Here is an 18,555-nt window from a genome sequence, read left to right as displayed (position 1 = left end):
ATTAAACGTTTAAATTAACTATTCTCAAGTTCAGTTTGTCTTTTGAGCAGGACAACTTCTGAAACAGGCCTTTCATAGGTCTGTTTAGAGCCATTCTTCGCGGTGCTGATTTCCACTTTCCGTACTTTTCCATCATTGCTTTTTGTCGTTTTGGAGATCAATCCGATCGGCCAATCGTTCCGTGCAGATTCTTTGCATCGAAGTAACACTAAATCACCGACTTCTACGTTTGGTAGAGCGTGCTCCCATTTGCGTCGACGTTGCAGGGTTGGAAGATACTCCCGCTTCCACCGAGACCAAAAACGATTCGCGAGACATTGCACTTGTCGCCATTGCTTGGCATATAGGTCTCGGGGAACAAATTTACCTGGGGCTGCCAGAAGAGGTTGAGTTTTCTGTGTTAGGAGAGCTGCTGGCGTCAATATTTCCGGAGCCGCAGGGTCGTTGGAAACCGGTATGAGTGGTCTGTTATTGACGATCGCCGAGACTTCCGCCAAAAAGGTGGATAGCACTTCGTGCGTTAAGTGGGTGATTTGGGATGTCAGTAGTACAGAGTCCAATATGCGTCTGCAGACTCGATCATGCGTTCCCACGCTCCACCCATGTGCGAGGCGTGAGGAGGGTTAAACTCCCAGGTACAACCTTGCGAGGTAAGGTAGGACTCGATGATATTCCTATCCATTTCCTTTAATGCTGCCTCGAACTCGTTGCGCGCGCCAACGAAGTTGGTTCCACGGTCTGAACGTATCAGTCTAACAGGACCCCTAATTGCCATAAACCGCCGCAGTGCTTAATAAAGCTTGACGTGTCCATGCTCTCGATTGGCTCGATATGGACGGCTCTTGTTGCTAAGCACGTAAATAGCACCGCCCACCGTTTGCTCGAAGCGTGTCCTCCCCTGGTGCGACGGGCTACGACATACCATGGTCCAAAAACGTCGATTCCGATGTTGGTGAATGGAGGAGAGGGGTGTACGCGTTCTGGTGGGAGATCAGCCATCTTTTGCTGTTGGAACTTTCCTCTTAGCCTTCTGCAGGTGAAGCACTCATGGATAACCCGATTGATCAAGCGTTTTTCTCCGACAATCCAAAATCCCTTTCCCCTGACCATTCCGTGGGTGAAGTGTCGACCTTGGTGTTTTACCTCCTCGTGGAGATTTTCAACGATTAGTCTGGAGATGTGATGTTTCGAAGGAAGAATAGCGGGATGACGTTCTTCGTATGACGAATCAACGTAGTGTAAGCGTCCTCCGACTCTCAGGATGCCCTCGGGATCTATGATTGGGTTAAGGCTCCGTAATTGTGACGATTTCGAGAGAATTTTCTTATTCTTCGAGCAGTGGATTTCGTCCTTAAATGATTCACTTTGCACGCTTCTGATGATAAGCATTGAGCACACCGCTTTGCTTCGACTACTGATTCTTCATCGTCTCTCTCTTCTTTATTTCTATGGCGTTGTAACCTTCGGGCCAGTCGTATCAGTCGTGACACTCCATTTACGAGGTTAGTCCAACGCGAGAATCGGAGGAATCTGGTTGTACCCAAAATGTTCCTTTTTTCCGGGTCTGCCATGGTGGCAAAGGTGTTTACGGATGGTCGGACTTCCGGGTCGTCGGCAAGTGTCTGAGTCTCCTTGTTTTCTTCTTGAGCGTGGTGGGGTGTACTATCTCGGAGGAATTTTGGACCGTTCAGCCATATGGAATCCCTGAGATCACTAGCCTTGATCGAACGGTGGCTGGGTTAAGATCTGTCGCTACGTATCTCCATTGATGCGGTGATGAAGACTTTCTGATTCGTTGTACCCTATTGGCGACGTAGACGTAGAAACGTCGTGTCTCGTTTAGGATATAACCCAGTATTACTTTGCTGTCCGAATAATACGTTACTGACGAAGCCTTAATGGGCAACTCTTCCAGGACCAACTCTGTGATTTCGACCGCTAGTACTGCAGCGCAGAGTTCTAGACGAGGGATCGTGGTTGCGTGAGACGGAGCGAGTTTAGCTTTTCCGATCAAGAAGGAGACTTCGATTTTGTTGTCGTTCAGGACTATTCTTAGGTAGGAAACGGCCGCAATAGCTTCTTGCGAGGCATCGCTGAACGTGTGGACTTCAATTTGCTTGGCTTCCGAGAGAGATGTTGCCGTGTAGCTCCTTGGCAGCATAACCTGTCTCAGTTCTGTGAGTGACCTCCGCCAAACTTCCCACGGTTGTCGATATTCTTCCGGAAGAGGCTTGTCCCAAACGTCCAGTGGGTTTCGTTGGAGGCTTGTCGTCATTGTTCTTAATAGCATCTTAGCCTTAATGACCACAGGAGCAGCGATGCCAAGAGGATCATATAGACTGTTAGTAGTAGATAGGACGCCTCTTCTGGTGAATGGCTTTTTCTCATCAGCGACTTGGAAGGTAAAGACATCGTTGTGTAGATCCCAAGATACCCCGAGCGAGCGTTGAACTGGGACGCTATTATGGTGAAGATCGAGGTTACGCAGTTCTGTGGCTCGATCTTCCTCGGGAAAGGCGTGTGCTACTTCAAATTTGTTGGAGGAGACTTTATGAAGGCGGAGGTTAGCGGTGGCGAGCATTTGTTGTGTGCGTTTTAGCAGGCTGATCGCTTCTTCACAGTTGGATGTCGACTTTAGGCCATCGTCTACGTAGAAGTCACGTTCCACGAATTCCCTAGCGTCCGTCCCGTAGTTACGTTCTTCGGTGTGTGCGGTTAATCTCAGCGCAGTGGTGGCAACGGCTGGTGAGGAGGTGTTGCCAAAAAGATGCACTTTCATACGGTATTCGATCACTTCTTTGCACGGGTCGTTTCTTTTGTACCAGAAGAATCTTAGGAAGTCTCTGTGTCGGGCGTTGACAAAAAACGCGTGAAACATTTGTTCGATATCGACTGTGAAGGCGACTGGACCGGTGCGAAAGCGTAAGAGAATTCCTATCAGACTGTTCGTGAGATCTGGGCCGGATAACAACATCTTGTTTAGGGAAATTCCACTAGTCTCTGCGGCCGAATCAAAGACTACACGGATTTTTCCTGGCTTACGAGGGTGATACACGCCGAAATGAGGGAGATACCACCGTGCAGCGTTGGAATTAAGGCATTCGTCGGGGACTGGTTCGGCATGGCCTTTTTCAAGAAGCTTTCCCATGAATTCATGATAATGTTTTTCCATGTCGGGCTTTCTCTGTAACATCTTTCTGGTGTTGTTAAAGCGTTTAAGAGTGTCCTGTCGGTTGTCAGGGAGTTTCGTCGCAGGATTTCGAAAGGGCAGTGGTGCTTCCCAGTTTCCTTGAGCATTCTTTGTCATTTGGGCTTCCATGATTGACGCAAATTTCAGATCTTCGATGGACTGTCCTGGCTTATTGTCGTCTTTCGAGGTGTTGAATACGTTCTGGCCGATGTTGTCGTCAAAATAGCCGTTTCAGAATTCTTCCTTTCGCGCCGAGTGGAGACTTGGGGCTGTACGAAAGAAATTTGAAGGACGTCCGTTTTCTAGGATGTTGGATCTATAGCAGGCAAGATCGGGCTTGTGGGCTCCATTCAGGCAGACGTTGCCAACAATTACCCATCCAAGGTCAAGAAGCTGGGCCCAAGGTGCGTTTTTGGGACCATTTAGAGACTTGTGGACTTTGTGCAAAGGTGGAACGTTACGTCCGATAAGCAGGAGAATGTTAACATCGTTACATATGTCGGGCATTTCCTTTGAGATGCGCTGTAGATGTGGGTATGCGGCAGCCACCTTTGGGGTAGGTGTTTCGTCTCGTGAGTCTGGTGTATCGTTACACTCGTAAACGTTAGGTATTTTATATCCTGTTTTTCCATCAAGGGATTCTACGACCAAGTCTTTGGTGCATCTTCCTTCGATCTCGCTGGTTCCACCACATGTTTTCAGTGAGTAAGTGGTTGTCTGTCCGTGGACGTTTAGTACATCAAAGAGTTCAGGCTTTGCGAGGGAACTGTTACTTTGATCATCTATGACCACATACGCCTTTAGCTTGTGTCCAGGATTCCCATGTAGATAGACGTTGGCTAAACATATCTTAGAACAAGACTTTCCACCGCGAGTATTACCACAAAGTTCAGTACATTTCGTGGTTATTTCTTCATGGGTGTCTTCTTTTGTTTCGTTTGATTTCGGCGGGAGCTCCCCGCTGTTCTTCGGATGGGCTTCGCTATGCAGTGTGGCCAGATGCTTGTCGCTTTCGCACTCTGTACAGGTAACCTTTGTTTGGCAATCTTTGGCACAATGTTCGCAGGAGGCAAGGCATCGAAAGCAAACACCGTTTTCCTTCACTATCTTTGTTTTCTCTGCTAGGGGTTTGGCCAAAAAGGCTCTGCATTTCCGTAGTGGGTGCGGCTTTTGATGCACAAGACACCAGTTGGATGGGTCACGAGGTGGGGTTTTCACTTCCGTTCTCTTGGTGCTGATAACCTCTCTTGATCGACTTCTCAAGCCTGGATCACGTTCAGGCAAATCGATGATTAGGTTGGGGTTGTTTCTTTCTAACGAGAGTTCCTGGATAAACATGGAGAATTCTATGAACGGTGGGTAGTCCATTGCTGCATGTTCTTTTAAGTATCGGTATGCGTATCTTTGCCATCTCCCTTGGATGTCTCCTGGTAGCTTTGCGATGATTGGCTTGATGTATATCGGCTCATCTAGGATCTTGAGTCCCGGACATCCGCCGTCTGATTTAGCACATTGGAGTTCTAGCAGCAAATCGCCAAGTTCTTGGAGTTTCTTATTGTAGCGGAATCCTACTTTCGGGAATTCGCTTAGTTTCTTCAAATGGACTTGCGTTACGACTGAACTAGATCCAAACCTCTGATTGAGTTTCTGCCATAGAACTGAAACACCTTCCGCAGGCTTTTGTATGTAGGCATTGCGAATACGTTGGGCAAGTGTATTTGATTCACCGGTTGTATGTTCTATTATGAGATTGAGTTGTTCACTGGGAGAGATGTTGACGCCGTATCATTGTTTTAAAGGATTCTCGCCAAGTGCAGTAATTTTGTGGGTTGTTGTCAAACTTTTTTAGTTTGTTTGCTATTAGTTCGCGACGAGCGATGAATTGAATGTAGGGGTTGATAGGGTCGTGCACTGGGTCTGGTGTACGGCTAGGGTGCTGAGGGGCAAATACATTTGCTGATGGATTCAAGGTAGGCAGTTCCTTTTCGCCATGATGGGTGTCGTTGCTCATATTAAGTTGGAGGTTTTGTCCTTCGACCGTTTGTGAGTGGACATAGCGGTGGGTTCTTTCGCTAGGGTCTTCCTCAGGCAGATCTATTTGTTCAGGTTCTCCTAAATTGAGTTCTTGATCTATTGCTTGAGCTTTTGTCACTGCGATTTCAGCTTCTTCTTCTAAGCGTAGCGTTTCCATTCTAGCCTTTTCTTCTAGTTTCCTTTGATTCAAAGCGAGTTCTTGCCTTTGCAGTTCTAATGCAGATTGAGACTCGCGTTCTGACCGTATTTTTTGGATTTGAGCCTTTTTCACTGCTGCCGAAGCTTCGGCTCTAGCGAGTGCTCTAGCGGTCGTAGAAGACATAGTTGAACCACGAGAGCTGCGTGAGCGTTTGAATGAGCCGATTTCGAGGAGTAGTTGGGTTTTACGTTCGTTGGCTTCATTTATGTTAGCTTGAACATAGTGTTGGCGGTTTTCTAATAATCTGCGATTTGTTTCATAGTCCTCTTGATAGTTGGAGTCGTTTAGAGCTAAGAGGAATTCTATAAGGCCTTGAGATACCGTTTGGATTTCGTGGAATCGCGAACGTACTTCTGAGGTATGGAATTTAATTTCATCCAAGGAGTCGGGTGTGTTTTGCAATTTGGATACAGATTGTGTTATATTTCGCCATAGTTTATCTAGTTTATTCGTGTCCGATTGATTCTATTCTCTATGGACTTTCTTGATGGCTTTACTGTCCTTTTAGGACGACTGTGCGTCTCGACATTCTTGTTATTATCGGTTAAATGTGGGTTTATAGTCCCGTTCGGAGTTATATTCTCGATATTTTCATTATTTTGCCATAAGGCTTCAGCTAATTCTCGACTTTCTCGTACCTGTACGTCTTCTGAAGTCCCCGGTTCGGTAGGACGAGGTTCAGACTTCGAGAGAGAGTTTGGGTCGATGTTTGGAGTCGGATTTGTAGCGTTTTCATCTTCGTTTACATCCATGCCACGACTAACGACTATGATTTCTCGATGCAAATCACGCAAATTGTACTCTTTTACTGTGCTGCTCCTTCAGGCAACGTTGAACACGTGTTGCCCTTCAGCAGCCGTATAACGAACGACGAAGCAATAGTTTTAAAATCTTTATTTACTAACGTTTGTCCGTAAAAAGAGTGTACTTGTAAAGCGTAAATAATACACAAGCAAAAACGAAGGAAGGGCCCTCCCAGGTAGAACCCAGCGAGCCAATGAGAGCCGCTATAGCAGTAAATTAGCGCGAAATGAAGAAACAGGAAATACTAATATGTAAATGTAGTGTAGGCCAGAAGGGCCAGAACACTAAGGTAATGCCTATGTCCATGCCACTTGGAATGCACAGGTTCTCGGCTGATCACCAAAGTTAAAACAAGTCGGGCGCAGTTAGTACTTGGATGGGTGACCTCTTAGGAATATTTCGTGTCGTAGGCTCCTTTAGATTTATCTATAAATTATTTGTTTAACTTTCCCCAAAAATATTCAAAGATCAAAAGCTCTTGTTTTCGCAAAGGCAATGTCTACCTCCATACCACTTAGAAAGCATAGGTTCTCGTCTGATCACCAAAGTTAAAACCAGTCGGACAAAGTTAGTACTTGGAAGGGTGACCTCTTGGGAATACTTTGTGTCGTAGGCTCCATTTTATTTATCATAGAAAATTATTGCAATGTTCTCATCAATTTGCCCAAAAGGAATATTTTGGTTTAACTTTCCCCAAAAATATTCACAGATTAAAATTTCTTTTTGAAAAAATATTTTTGTATAAAATCGAAAAAAAATATTTCTTTTAGGAAATTGATGAGAACATTGGAATAATTTTCTATGAATAAATCAAAACGAGCCTACAACACGAAGAATTCCCAAGAGGTCACCCATCCAAGGACTAACTTCGCCCGACTTGTTTTAACTTAGGCAAGCAGATGAGAACCAAAGGTTTCCAAGTGGTATGGCATAGAAATCTTGTTTCAGAAAACAAGAGATTTTGATCTATGAATATTTTTGGGGAAAGTTAAACAAAAATATTCCTTTTGGGCAAATTGATGAGAAGATTGGAATAATTTTTTATGAATAAATCAAAAGGAGCCTACGAAACGAAGTATTCCCAAGAGGTCACATATCCAAGGACTAACTTCGCCCATCTTGTTTTAACTTCAGTGAGCAGATAAGAACCTGTGCATTGCAAGCGGTATAGACGTAGGCATTGCCCTTGAGAAACAATAGCTTTTCATCTATGAATATTTTTTGATAGAATAAAAAAAATTCCTTTAAGGCAAATTGATGAGAAGATTGGAATAATTTTCTATGAATAAATCAAAGGGAGCCTAGTACATGAAGTATTCCCAAGAGGTTACCCATCCAAGTACTAACTTCACCCAACTTGTTTTAACTTCGGTGATCAGACAAGAACTGTGCTTTCCAAGTGGTATGGATGTAGACCACTTGTTGAGAAAACAAGAAATTTTAATCTATGAATATTTTTGGATAAAGTTAAACAAAAATATTCCTTTTGGGCAAATTGATGAGAAGATTGGAATAGTTTCCTATAAATAAATCAAAAGGAGCCTACAACACTAAGTATTCCCAAGAGGTCACCCATCCAAGGATTAACTTCACCCTACTTGTTTTAACTGCGGTGAGTAGACGAAAACGAGTGGTTTCCAAGTGGTATGGACGCACATATCTTGTTTGAGAAAACAAGACATTTTAATCTATGAATATCCTTAGGGAAAGTTAAACAAAAATATTCCTTTTGGGCAAATTGATGAGAAGATTGGAATAATTTTCTATCAATAAATCAAAAAGAGCCTATGACACAAAATATTCCCAAGGGGTCACCCATCAAAGTACTAACTTCGCCCGAGCTGTTTTAACTTTGGTGATCAGATGAGAACCTATGCTTTTTAAGTGGTATAGACGCAGACATTGCCTTTGAGAAAACAAGAGCTTTTGTTCGCTAAATATTTTGTATAAAATCAAAAAAAAATATTCCTTTTGGGGAAATTAAAGAGAACATTGGAATAATTTTCTAAGAATAAATCAAATGGAGGCCATGACACAAAGTATTCCAAAGAGGTCACCTATCCAAGTACCAACTTTGCCTGACTTGTTTAAACTTCGGGGATCAGAAAAAGAAAAGAATCAGTGCTTTCCAAGTGGTATGGACATAGACATTGCTTTTGAGAAAACAAGAGCTTTTGATCTATGAATATTTTTGTATAAAATAAAAAAAAATATTCCTTTTGGGGAAATTGATGAGAACATTGGAATAATTTTCTATGAATAAATAAAAAGGAGCTTACGACACAAAGTATTCCTAAGAGGTCACCCATTGAAGTACCAACTTCGCCTGACTTGTTTAAACTTTGGGGATCAGACAAGAATCAGTGCTTTCCAAGTGGTATGACGTAGACACCTTTTTGAGGTAACAAGAGCTTTTGATCTTTGAATATTTTTAGGGAAAGTTAAACAAAAATATTCCTTTTGGGCAAATTTATAAGAATATTGGAATAACTTTCTATGAATAAATCAAAAGGAGCCGACGACATAAAGTATTCCCAAGAGGTCACCCATCCAGGTACTAATTTTGCCCAACTTGTCTTAACTTTGGTGATCCGACGAGAATCTGTGCTTTCCAAGTGATATGGACGTAGATATCTTGCTTCAGAAAATAAGAAATTTTAATCTATGAATATTTTTGGGGAAAGTTAACCCAAAATATTGCTTTTGGGCTAATTGATGAGAACATTGGAATAATTTTCTATGAACAAATCAACAGGAGCCTACGACACAAAGTTTTCCCAAGAGGTCACCCATCAAGGTACTAACTTTGCCCAACTTGTTTTAACTTTTTTGATCAGAGGAGAACCTGTGCTTTCCAAGTGGTATGGACGTAGACATTGCCATTGTGAAAACAAGAGCTTTGCTCTATGAATATTTTTGGGGAAAGTTGAACAAAAATTCCTTTTGGAAACTTTGTATGGTTTCGTATGGCCTACGACACGAAATATTCCTAAGAGGTCACCCACCCAAGTACTAACTTCGTCTGACTTCTTTTAACTTCGGTGATCCGATGAAAACCAGGGCTTTATAAGAGGTATGGACGTAGGCAAGAGCTTTTGATCTAAGAATATTTTTATATAAAATAAAAAAAAATATTGATGAGAAGGTTGGAACAGTTTTCTATGAATAAATCAAAAGGAGCCTACGACACGAAGTATTCCCAAGAGGTCACCCATCCAAGGACTAACTTCGCCCAACTTGTTTTAACTTCTGTGAGCAGATAAGAACCTGGGCATTGCAAGTGGTATGGACGTAGGCATTGCCATTGAGAAAACAATAGCTTTTGATTTATGAATATTTTTGGATAAAATAGAAAAATATTCCTTAAGGCAAATGAGAAGATTGGAATAATTTTCTATGAATAAATCAAAAGGAGCCTAGGACATGAAGTATTCCTAAGAGGTCACCCATCCAAGCACTAACTTCGCCCCACTTGCTTTAACTTTGGTGAGCAGACGAGAACATTCGAAGTGGTATGGACGTAGGCAAAGCCTTGAAGAAAAAAAGAGCTTTTGAACTATGAATATTTTTGGAAAAAATAGAAAAATATTCTTGTAAGGCAAATTGATGAGAAGATTGGAATAATTTTCTATGAATAAATTGGGAGGAGCCTACGGCACAAAGTATTCCCGAGAGGTTACCCATCCAAGTACTAACTTCGCCTGATTTGTTTTAACTTAGGTGATTATTTGAAAACCTGTGCTTTCCAACTGGTATGGACATAGACATTGCCTTAAAGAAAACAATAGCTTTTGATCTATGAATATTTTTGGATAAAATTTAAAAAATATTCCCTTTAGGGCAAATTGATGAGAACATTCAAATAATTTTCTATGAATAAATCAAAAGGAGCCTACGACACGAAGTATTCCCAAGAGGTCACCCATACAGGTACTAACTTTGCCCAACTTGTTTTAACTTTGGTGATCAGACAAGAACCTGTGCTTCCCAAGTGGTATGGATGTAGACATTGCCTTTGCGAAAACAAGAGCTTTTGATCTATGAATTTTTTCTTATGGTTAAACAAAAATATTCCTTTTGGGCAAATTGATGAGAACATTGGAATAATTTTCCAGGAATAAATCAACAGGAGCCTTCGACACGAGGTATTCCCAAGAGGTCACCCATACAGGTACTAACTTCGCCCGACTTGTTTTAACTTTGGTGATCAGACGAGAACCTGTGCTTCCCAAGTGGTATGGACGTAGACATTGCCTTTGAGAAAACAAGAGCTTTTGATCGATGAATATTTTTGGGGGAAAAATAAACAAAATTCCTTTTGGGCAAATTAATGAGAACATTGCAATAATTTTCTATGGATAATCTAAAGGAGCCTAAAACACGAAGTATTCCTAAGAGGTCACCCATTCAGGTACTAACTTTGCCCGACTTGTTTTAACTTTGGTGAGCAGATGAGAACCTAATTTGAAAACAAGAACTTTTGATCTATGAATATTTTTGGGAAAAGTTAAACAAAAATATTGGTTTTGGGCAAATTGATGAGAAGATTGGAAAAGTTTTCTATGAATAAATCAAAAGGCGTGCATGATACGAAGTACTCCCAAGAGGTCACCCATTCAGGTACTAACTTCGCCCGACTTGTTTTAACTTTGGTGATCAAACGAGAACCTGTGCTTTCCAAGTGGTATGGACATAGACCTTGCGAAGGCAAAAACAAGAGCTTTTGATCTATGAATATTTTTGGGGAAAGTTAAACAAATAATTTATAGACAAACCTAAAGGAGCCTACAACACGAAGTATTCCCAAGAGGTCACCCATTCAGTTACTAACTTCGCCTGGCTTGTTTTAACTTTGGTGATCAAACGAGAACCTGTGCTTTCCAGGTTGTATGGGAGTAGACATTGCCATTGAGAAAACAATAGCTTTTGATCTATGAATATTTTGGATAAAATAGAAAAAAAATATTCCTTAAAAGCAAATTGATGAGAAGATTGGAATAACTTTCTATGAATAAATCAAAAGCAGCCTATGACACAAAGTATTCCCAAGTTTTAAGTCGATCTCTTGATTTACAAACGAAGTCACTTTTGGTATCCAGGACAGAATCAATCATTCGAGGGACTCCAGCATATATGGCACCAGAAATCCACTTGCGGCGACTTGTGCAAGCAAGCCAAGATGATTTAAAAAAAGCTGATATTTGGTCGCTAGGATTGGTCATGTAATAAAAAATATGTAATAAAAATATATGTCATTTAAATAAGCGTGCGACTTTTTAATTCTTTACATTTCAAAGCAGTGCTTCCACATTTCAATTATACATTTTTATGACTTCCATTTAATTTAACCAGGATCCACAAGTTATTCTGAATAAAAGAGTTGTATGAATTGCAGCTATCATAGTTACCTAGAAACCGGACACACCCAGTGATGCATGGAAAATGGTCGAATTGTATGTCCATAACTATTTTTTTTAGGGACTAAACCAAAAAAATTATAATTCGTCAAAATGAAAAAAAAAACTTGCATATCTATCTCAAAAAATTGCCGCTATTTTGATAGAATTTTTGTGTGTAGCCTGCGCATGCGCGGCTAACCACTATGTAGTCGAAAAAGTGTCCGGATGTTTGTGTGTGGTGCCACATCTTCGGCAATCGTCGGATATACGAAAGATGACGAACGGTACGTTCGTTTTACGATTGCCTATAGTTCTTCTACTTTCGGAAAATTTCGTTGTTTTCGAAGGACGACGTTTGTCAAATTTTAAAGCGAAGGTGTGTACTTTAAAATTTGTGTATTTTTGTGACATTTGTTATTTTTATCGCTCGTTTTTCTACCGTGTTCGAGGAATTTCGATCACAATCGAATTATTGGAGCGTACATATAACATATTATATATTCGGGGCAAACTTGCCTGCACTGACGGTTTGTCAGGCGCTCTACGTGTCGAAGGTGCACGTATCAAAATCAAATAAAATCAAATCAAAATATCAAAAATCAAATCAAAAATCAAATAAACTGGAGCCATTGTTGCTCGCACTGGTCGTCATAGATCAGGGTACTATTCACGTGAAAGGCCACGTATCAAAACTAAACCTAGCCATTGTGCAGGTATTGAAACTAACCTAGCCATTGTGCAGGTATTGAAATTGAACCCAGCCATTGTGCGGGTATATAAAACGACAGCCGTTGTGCTGGTATACTCAAACAAACAATTTAACATTGCTGCCAACTTGCAGTTACAACACTTTTTACAAATACTGACGACCTTATAATATACCCAAATATTACTGCCGACTTGCAGGCAAATTACTGACAAATAAGACACTTTATAAAGTCTGGAATTGACATTTGGTTTCTGAGTTCTAGACCATAAATATGGGTGTGACTATTGAAGTTTATCGGGCCAGGATTGGTTCACATCACAATTTTACAGATTGTCGCAACAGTCTGTGTCGTCTTAAAGGTATTCTTTGGAATCAATTACTATTAATGTTTTACTTTAATGTATTCTGCTTGCCTTATCTCAAAAGCCAATTGAATAAGAGCCAAAAAAACAGTGAATTATGCTTATGGTATGTTCAAATGATACTATATAATGTTTATGTGCCATTATTACTAAGACTTTCAAATGATGTGGAGGAAAATCCAGGTCCTAGGACTATAAATGATATAGTTGACCCTGCTTGTACAATCCATGCTGATTTTAATCAAGGTAATGACTTAATGTTTGGTGTGAATGCTGGTAAGCAGTGTGTTGCCATGTCACTATATGCAATTGTTTACAAAGAAATTAAATCAGTCAATATTTGGGACAAGTCAATTCTAAACACAATTTTAGTAAGTGGAAACAGTTTGTATTGTGTTATCAGCCAAAGTATAAATAAGAGTTATTTATTATTAACTGATGTCCCTGAGTTTGTAGACATAGATAATCATACCTTTAATTTGCAATACAGTGATTCCTTTTCAGGAGCATTATATTTGAGTGAAAATAGTCTCCCATATGTGACTATTGAGCATGCTTTGAATGAAGTATTTTATTCTTTAAACTATAAAAGTTGTTTACTTACAATTGGTATGAACACTGTGGCAATCATGATGCCTTTTCCTGATGTGTTTAAAGTGTTTGATTCTCATTCACGAGATATGTATGGTAGACCATCCCATTGCATTATTGTGTTTTGATATCAGTGGAAGGGATAGAAAATCTTGGAGAGTATTTTCGGTTAACATCAAGGTGCAATGAAGCAAATTGTTTTGCCATTTGAGTTAAAGGGCGTAAAGTGCATCAATAATAATGATTTAGAGACACTAGCATTGTCTACAGAAGATAATACAAATACAGATATGACAGATACTACAGCTACTTGAACAACATAATGTTAACAGAAAAGAATTGAACAATCAAATAATTGGTAATACATGTAGAAAAAGGGTGAGACCAGATGAGTCCACTCAGCAAAGGGAAGCTAACTTGCAAAAAAAAGAAATGCTGAAGAAAGTAAGAAGGCAAAATGAGTCAGCAGAGAAAAGAAGCTAGACTTGCAAAAATAGAAATGCTGAAAAGTAAGAAGACAAAATGAGTCAGCAGAGGAAAAGGAAGCTAGACTTGCAAAAAATAGAAATGCTGAGAAATTAAGAAGACAAAATGAGTCAGCAGAGGAAAAGGAAGCTAGACTTGCAAAAATTAGAAATGCTGTGAAATAAGAAGACAAAATGAGTCAGCAGAGGAAAAGGAAGCTAGACTTGCAAAAAATAATGCTAAGAAAGCAACAAAACAAAATGAAACTACTGAGCAAAGGAATGCAACAATTGCAAAAGAGAAAGAAAGAAAGAGAGCTTCTAGAAAAAACTCGCTCTGAAAAGCGAAAGAAAAGTAATGAATCACATTCAGTTCAAAATATTGCAAATGCTGAGAATTGTTACTTGCCTAGTGAAGATATTGATACATTGACACTTGTGAGAAATTTTCATAATTCTGTATCTACAGGACCTTTGTATGTTTGCACTTGCTGTGACCAATTATGGTATAAACATTCTGTTTCTCTGGCAGACAGACTAAGAATGGTCAATCCTGATATAACCAAGTATCTACAAAATATAAAAAGTGTTGATAACATTGAATGGCTTTGTCAAACTTGTAACAACCATTTAAAGAAAAGCAAAGTCCCCCTTGTGCAATTGCTAATGGCATGAAATTTCCAGAAAGACCTTCTTTCTTTGATCTAAATGAACTAGAATGTCGACTTATTGCTCCTCGGTTGGCATTTCAAAAGATTTTTCAGGCCCCAAGAGGTGGCCAACTCAAGATTACTGGTAATGTTGTCAATGTGCCTGCAGATGTAAACAGCACTGTTAATGTGCTGCCCAGACTATCAGATGAGATGGGTACTATTAAAGTTCAACTTAAACGAAGATTACAATACAAAAGCTCTGCACTTTCAATGAATAAGACCTCACAAAGTAATGCAAGCAACTGCATGGTTAATTAACACAAGTGCTTTGTATCAAGATCAAGGAATTATTATAAACCAGAATTGGTTGAGAAACCTGGAAGAGTCATTGGATGTGACCAGTGATATTGAGACATCAAATGGTGCAGATGATTTAACATCAAACCTCCCTGAAGATGAATGGAGTGAGGCTGAAGCAGAAATACCAGCTGGAGTAACTGATAGTATGTTGACTCCTCCAGACTTTGTCAGTGATAGTGAGACAGGAAATCTATAATGTTGCTCCTGGTGAAGGTAACAGGCCGTTGAGTATATTTAGAGATCAGTACTCTGAAGAAATGTCATATCCAGGCATATTTCTTGGACAAAAAAGACCTGATGATAAACAAAGGTTAAGAAGTGTTTACTATAGTGACATATGTAAATCTGAGTTAAGAAGATCTGATCGACGAGCTGCCATGTGTGTTGAAAATATATTCTTCAAAGCTAAGAAGTTACAAATGAAATTCTTGATTGGTCAGTCGCAGATTGCACTCCGAAAAAAAAAATAGGTACAGAACACTTACTGCTGGAGACCTAAAAACTGCAGAAGGTTTACAAAGTTTAATAAACCATGATGATGGTTTCAGATTCTTGAAAACTCTTAGGGGTTCACCACCTTATTTTGAACGAGCCAAAAAAGACTTGTTTGCCATGATTCGTCAGTTAGGACCAGCATCATTATTTTGCAGTTTCTCGTCAGCAGAAACCAAATGGAATCATTTATTAAGAATTCTTGGTAAACTTATTGATCACAAGGATTATAGTGATGACGAATTGAACAATCTTAATTGGGAGGAAAGGTGTCGACTAATACAAAGTGACCCAGTAACCTGTTCAAGACATTTTGATTTTCAGTTCAATACCTTCTTAAAAGATGTCTTAATGAGTGAGCTTGCTCCATTAGGAAAAATTAAAGATTGGTTTTATAGAGTTGAATACCAACAGCGGGGATCACCTCATATTCATATGTTGATATGGCTTGAAAATGCACCTGTGTTTGGTGTTGATAAAGATGAAGATGTTGTTGCTTATATTGATAGCATAATTACCTGCAGCAAACCAGAAGATGATACAGAATTACTTGATCTTGTAAATAGACAGACACACAGACATTCTCATACTTGCAGGAAAAAGTCTAAAATATTTGTAGATTCAACTATCCACAACCACCAATCAGATGTACTCAGATTCTTTATCCACTCGATGGAGATATCTCTTCAACTGTTGCTAAAGCCAGCAAAGAATTGTGGAAAGAGATTAAAACGAAACTAAATGATTTTAAGGAAGGTAAAGACATTACTTTTGATGAATTAGTGCAAGAGTTAGGTGTTTCGGAACGGCAATATATTCTTGCTATACGATCATCTTTGAATACTCCGACAATCTTCTTAAAAAGAAGTCCAAATGAATTAAGAATCAATAATTACAATCCTGTTTGCCTTCGGGCATGGCGAGCAAATATGGACATTCAATATGTCTTAGATGTATATGCATGTGCAATGTATATTGTATCATATATTTCCAAAGGTCAAAAAGGAATGAGTGAATTACTGCGTAAAGCTTGTGCTGAAGCGAAAGAAGGTAATACAAATATCAAACAGCAAGTTCGTGATATTGGCAACAAATTTTTGAATTCTGTTGAAATATGTGCACAAGAAGCCGTGTATATTGTTTTGCAACTTCCAATGCGAAAATCGTCACGTAGTGTAATTTTCATTAACACATCTCCTCCTTCTGAAAGAGTCGAATTACTTAAACCATTGAGTGAAATAGAGAAAATGTCTGATGAATCAGAAGAAATTCAGTCTGGTGGTCTTTTAAAAAGATATGTAGAACGACCTGATTGTTTGCAAAATGTGACGCTGGCCGATTGGGCAGCATGGTACGACTCTTGTGGTCAAAAAACATATAGGAAAACAAACAAGCCTGACGTTGATAATCTTCCATTAGAAAATAATGATGAAGATAATGACGACGAGTTGTTAATAAATGACGATAATCTTCACGTTGTAAAAACTCCTGAAAATATGAAAATAAGGAAAAGATCTCGAGCTAGAGTAATCCGAAGTGTCTGGTTCAATAAAGAGACTCAACCTGAAAAACATTATCGCGAGTTAATTATGCTCTTTACTCCTTGGCGGAATGAGCAAACCGATTTGATGGGAAATTATTCCTGTTTTGAAGAGCACTATTTAGCTCGAAATGAAGAAATCAGTAAGCAAATGGAACAATATGCTGTTTGTAGTGAAGACTTAAATGAAATTGGACATCATTTAGACGAATGTGATGATGATGCTTTTGATACCATTGCACCTGTGACACAAGATGTTGAACGACATGATCAGGATGAAGGATGCGTGGATACACATCCTGATTTAAACGAAACATTTGATCATCTTGCTGAAAATTTGGGCATACCGTCTTCTTTACCAAATAATGAGCCGTTGATTTTAAATGAAATGCAAGATAACGAATATCGAACCTTAGTTCAGCTGCTAAATAAGAAGCAAAGAGAATTCTTCTATCATGCTCTGCATTTGATAAAAACATCAGAAAAGCCATTTTACGCATTTCTCAGTGGAAGTGGAGGTGTCGGAAAGTCTCACCTTATTAAATCGATATACCAGGCAGCATTGAAGTATTACAATTCACGAGCAGGGGACGATTTTCATCGTATTCATATATTATTGCTTGCTCCAACAGGAAAAGCTGCATATCTTATAAAAGGTAACACGATTCACAGTGCCTTGCGCATTCCAGCCAGTCAGTCATTGAAAAATTATAAACCATTGATTCTGGAAGACTGAATACGATGAGATGCGAACTAAGTTCATTAAAGTTAATATTGCTTGATGAGATATCAATGGTTGGCAACAGCATGTTCACCATCAATTGAACAACCGTTTAAAGATTTAAAAGGTAGTAAAGAAGATTTCGGCGGTGTCAGCATAATCACAATTGGTGACTTATTTCAACTCAAACCTGTAATGGATGGTTACATTTTTACAGATGTTCAGTCTTTAAGTTCTTATGATGTTCTTGCCCGAACTTATGGAGAAAATATTTTAGAATGTTTGAGCTTGATGAAATCATGCGACAGAGAGAAAGCAAGATTTTTGCAGAGATACTTAATCGACTTCGTGAAGGTAATCATACTCCGAGTGATCTACAAAAACTAAAGGAAAGATGTATTGAAGAGAGTGCTTGCCCCAAAGAAGCCCCACGTTTATTCATTCAAAATGCTTTAGTTGATGAATACAATGATATAGTTTATCAATCATTTGATGATCGTGATAAATACATAATCAGGGCACAAGATAGCGTAATTGGAGCCTGTTCAGCTGAACTGAAAGAAAAGATAATGAGACAAATACCACATGTTCCTTTGAAAAATTCAAAACAGTTGGCTTATAAACTGCATATTGCTGTCGGACAACGAACAGAAATTGCGGTGAATATACGCACTGATGATGGTCTGACAAACGGTGCAAGTAATGTCATTAAGCATGTTCAATTGACTGATAATACTAAACCTTCTGGCATCGTTTGGGTTCAGTTTGACGACGAAGATGTTGGAAAGAAAACCCGACAAGAAAATAGAATTCTCTATGCTCGAAGTACATCTATACTAAGTACTTGGACACCAATAAAACCTGTTACAACGCAATTTGCTGTAGGTAAAACGAAGTCTGCTCAAGTGGTAAGAAAGCAATTTCCTTTGAGGCCAGCTGCCGCGAAAACGGTTCATCGATCACAAGGTGATACTCAGTCACAAATCGTCGTTAATTTAAATACAAGAAGAGCAATTCCTCATATTCATTACGTCGCT

General features: G+C 39.5%; 1 protein-coding gene, 1 long non-coding RNA gene and 15 pseudogenes across 2 annotated transcripts; 3 read left to right on the top strand and 14 right to left on the bottom strand.

The window, feature by feature from the left end:
- Positions 1–1,687: 1,687 nt before the first annotated feature.
- LOC114530431 lies at positions 1,688–3,319 on the bottom strand. The gene has a single exon (XM_028552050.1). It carries the CDS (start codon positions 3,317–3,319, stop codon positions 1,688–1,690), a length of 1,632 nt encoding a protein of 543 aa, XP_028407851.1.
- A 3,202-nt stretch (positions 3,320–6,521) lies between these two features.
- On the top strand, positions 6,522–6,640 carry LOC114530486 (annotated as a pseudogene).
- An 84-nt stretch (positions 6,641–6,724) lies between these two features.
- On the top strand, positions 6,725–6,843 carry LOC114530464 (annotated as a pseudogene).
- A 202-nt stretch (positions 6,844–7,045) lies between these two features.
- LOC114530485 lies at positions 7,046–7,163 on the bottom strand (annotated as a pseudogene).
- Positions 7,164–7,287: 124 nt separating this feature from the next.
- On the bottom strand, positions 7,288–7,406 carry LOC114530484 (annotated as a pseudogene).
- Positions 7,407–7,525: 119 nt separating this feature from the next.
- On the bottom strand, positions 7,526–7,643 carry LOC114530471 (annotated as a pseudogene).
- Positions 7,644–8,009: 366 nt separating this feature from the next.
- LOC114530470 lies at positions 8,010–8,128 on the bottom strand (annotated as a pseudogene).
- Positions 8,129–8,740: 612 nt separating this feature from the next.
- On the bottom strand, positions 8,741–8,859 carry LOC114530455 (annotated as a pseudogene).
- A 124-nt stretch (positions 8,860–8,983) lies between these two features.
- Positions 8,984–9,102, bottom strand: LOC114530448 (annotated as a pseudogene).
- A 93-nt stretch (positions 9,103–9,195) lies between these two features.
- LOC114530447 lies at positions 9,196–9,314 on the bottom strand (annotated as a pseudogene).
- A 91-nt stretch (positions 9,315–9,405) lies between these two features.
- On the bottom strand, positions 9,406–9,524 carry LOC114530452 (annotated as a pseudogene).
- A 350-nt stretch (positions 9,525–9,874) lies between these two features.
- Positions 9,875–9,993, bottom strand: LOC114530462 (annotated as a pseudogene).
- Positions 9,994–10,116: 123 nt separating this feature from the next.
- On the bottom strand, positions 10,117–10,235 carry LOC114530445 (annotated as a pseudogene).
- Positions 10,236–10,357: 122 nt separating this feature from the next.
- LOC114530465 lies at positions 10,358–10,476 on the bottom strand (annotated as a pseudogene).
- A 330-nt stretch (positions 10,477–10,806) lies between these two features.
- On the bottom strand, positions 10,807–10,925 carry LOC114530450 (annotated as a pseudogene).
- Positions 10,926–11,009: 84 nt separating this feature from the next.
- Positions 11,010–11,128, bottom strand: LOC114530463 (annotated as a pseudogene).
- An 842-nt stretch (positions 11,129–11,970) lies between these two features.
- On the top strand, positions 11,971–13,386 carry LOC114530434. Its single transcript, XR_003687764.1, has 3 exons — positions 11,971–12,002; positions 12,598–12,694; positions 12,852–13,386. It is a non-coding gene; the product is annotated as an uncharacterized LOC114530434 (long non-coding RNA).
- The last annotated feature ends 5,169 nt before the right edge of the window (positions 13,387–18,555 follow it).

This window comes from Dendronephthya gigantea, unplaced genomic scaffold (assembly GCF_004324835.1).
Source record: "Dendronephthya gigantea isolate DGI-Jeju-01 unplaced genomic scaffold, DenGig_1.0 000062F, whole genome shotgun sequence".
In the NCBI taxonomy this organism is placed as follows: domain Eukaryota; kingdom Metazoa; phylum Cnidaria; class Anthozoa; order Malacalcyonacea; family Nephtheidae; genus Dendronephthya; species Dendronephthya gigantea.
The sequence above is the reverse complement of the archived record's forward strand: the minus strand, read 5'-3'. Positions and strand labels throughout refer to the sequence as shown.

Bases quoted from the DNA above. Each gene is read 5' to 3' on its own strand.
- LOC114530431 (XM_028552050.1), bottom strand. From the start codon at position 3,319: ATGGAAGCCCAAATGACAAAGAATGCTCAAGGAAACTGGGAAGCACCA.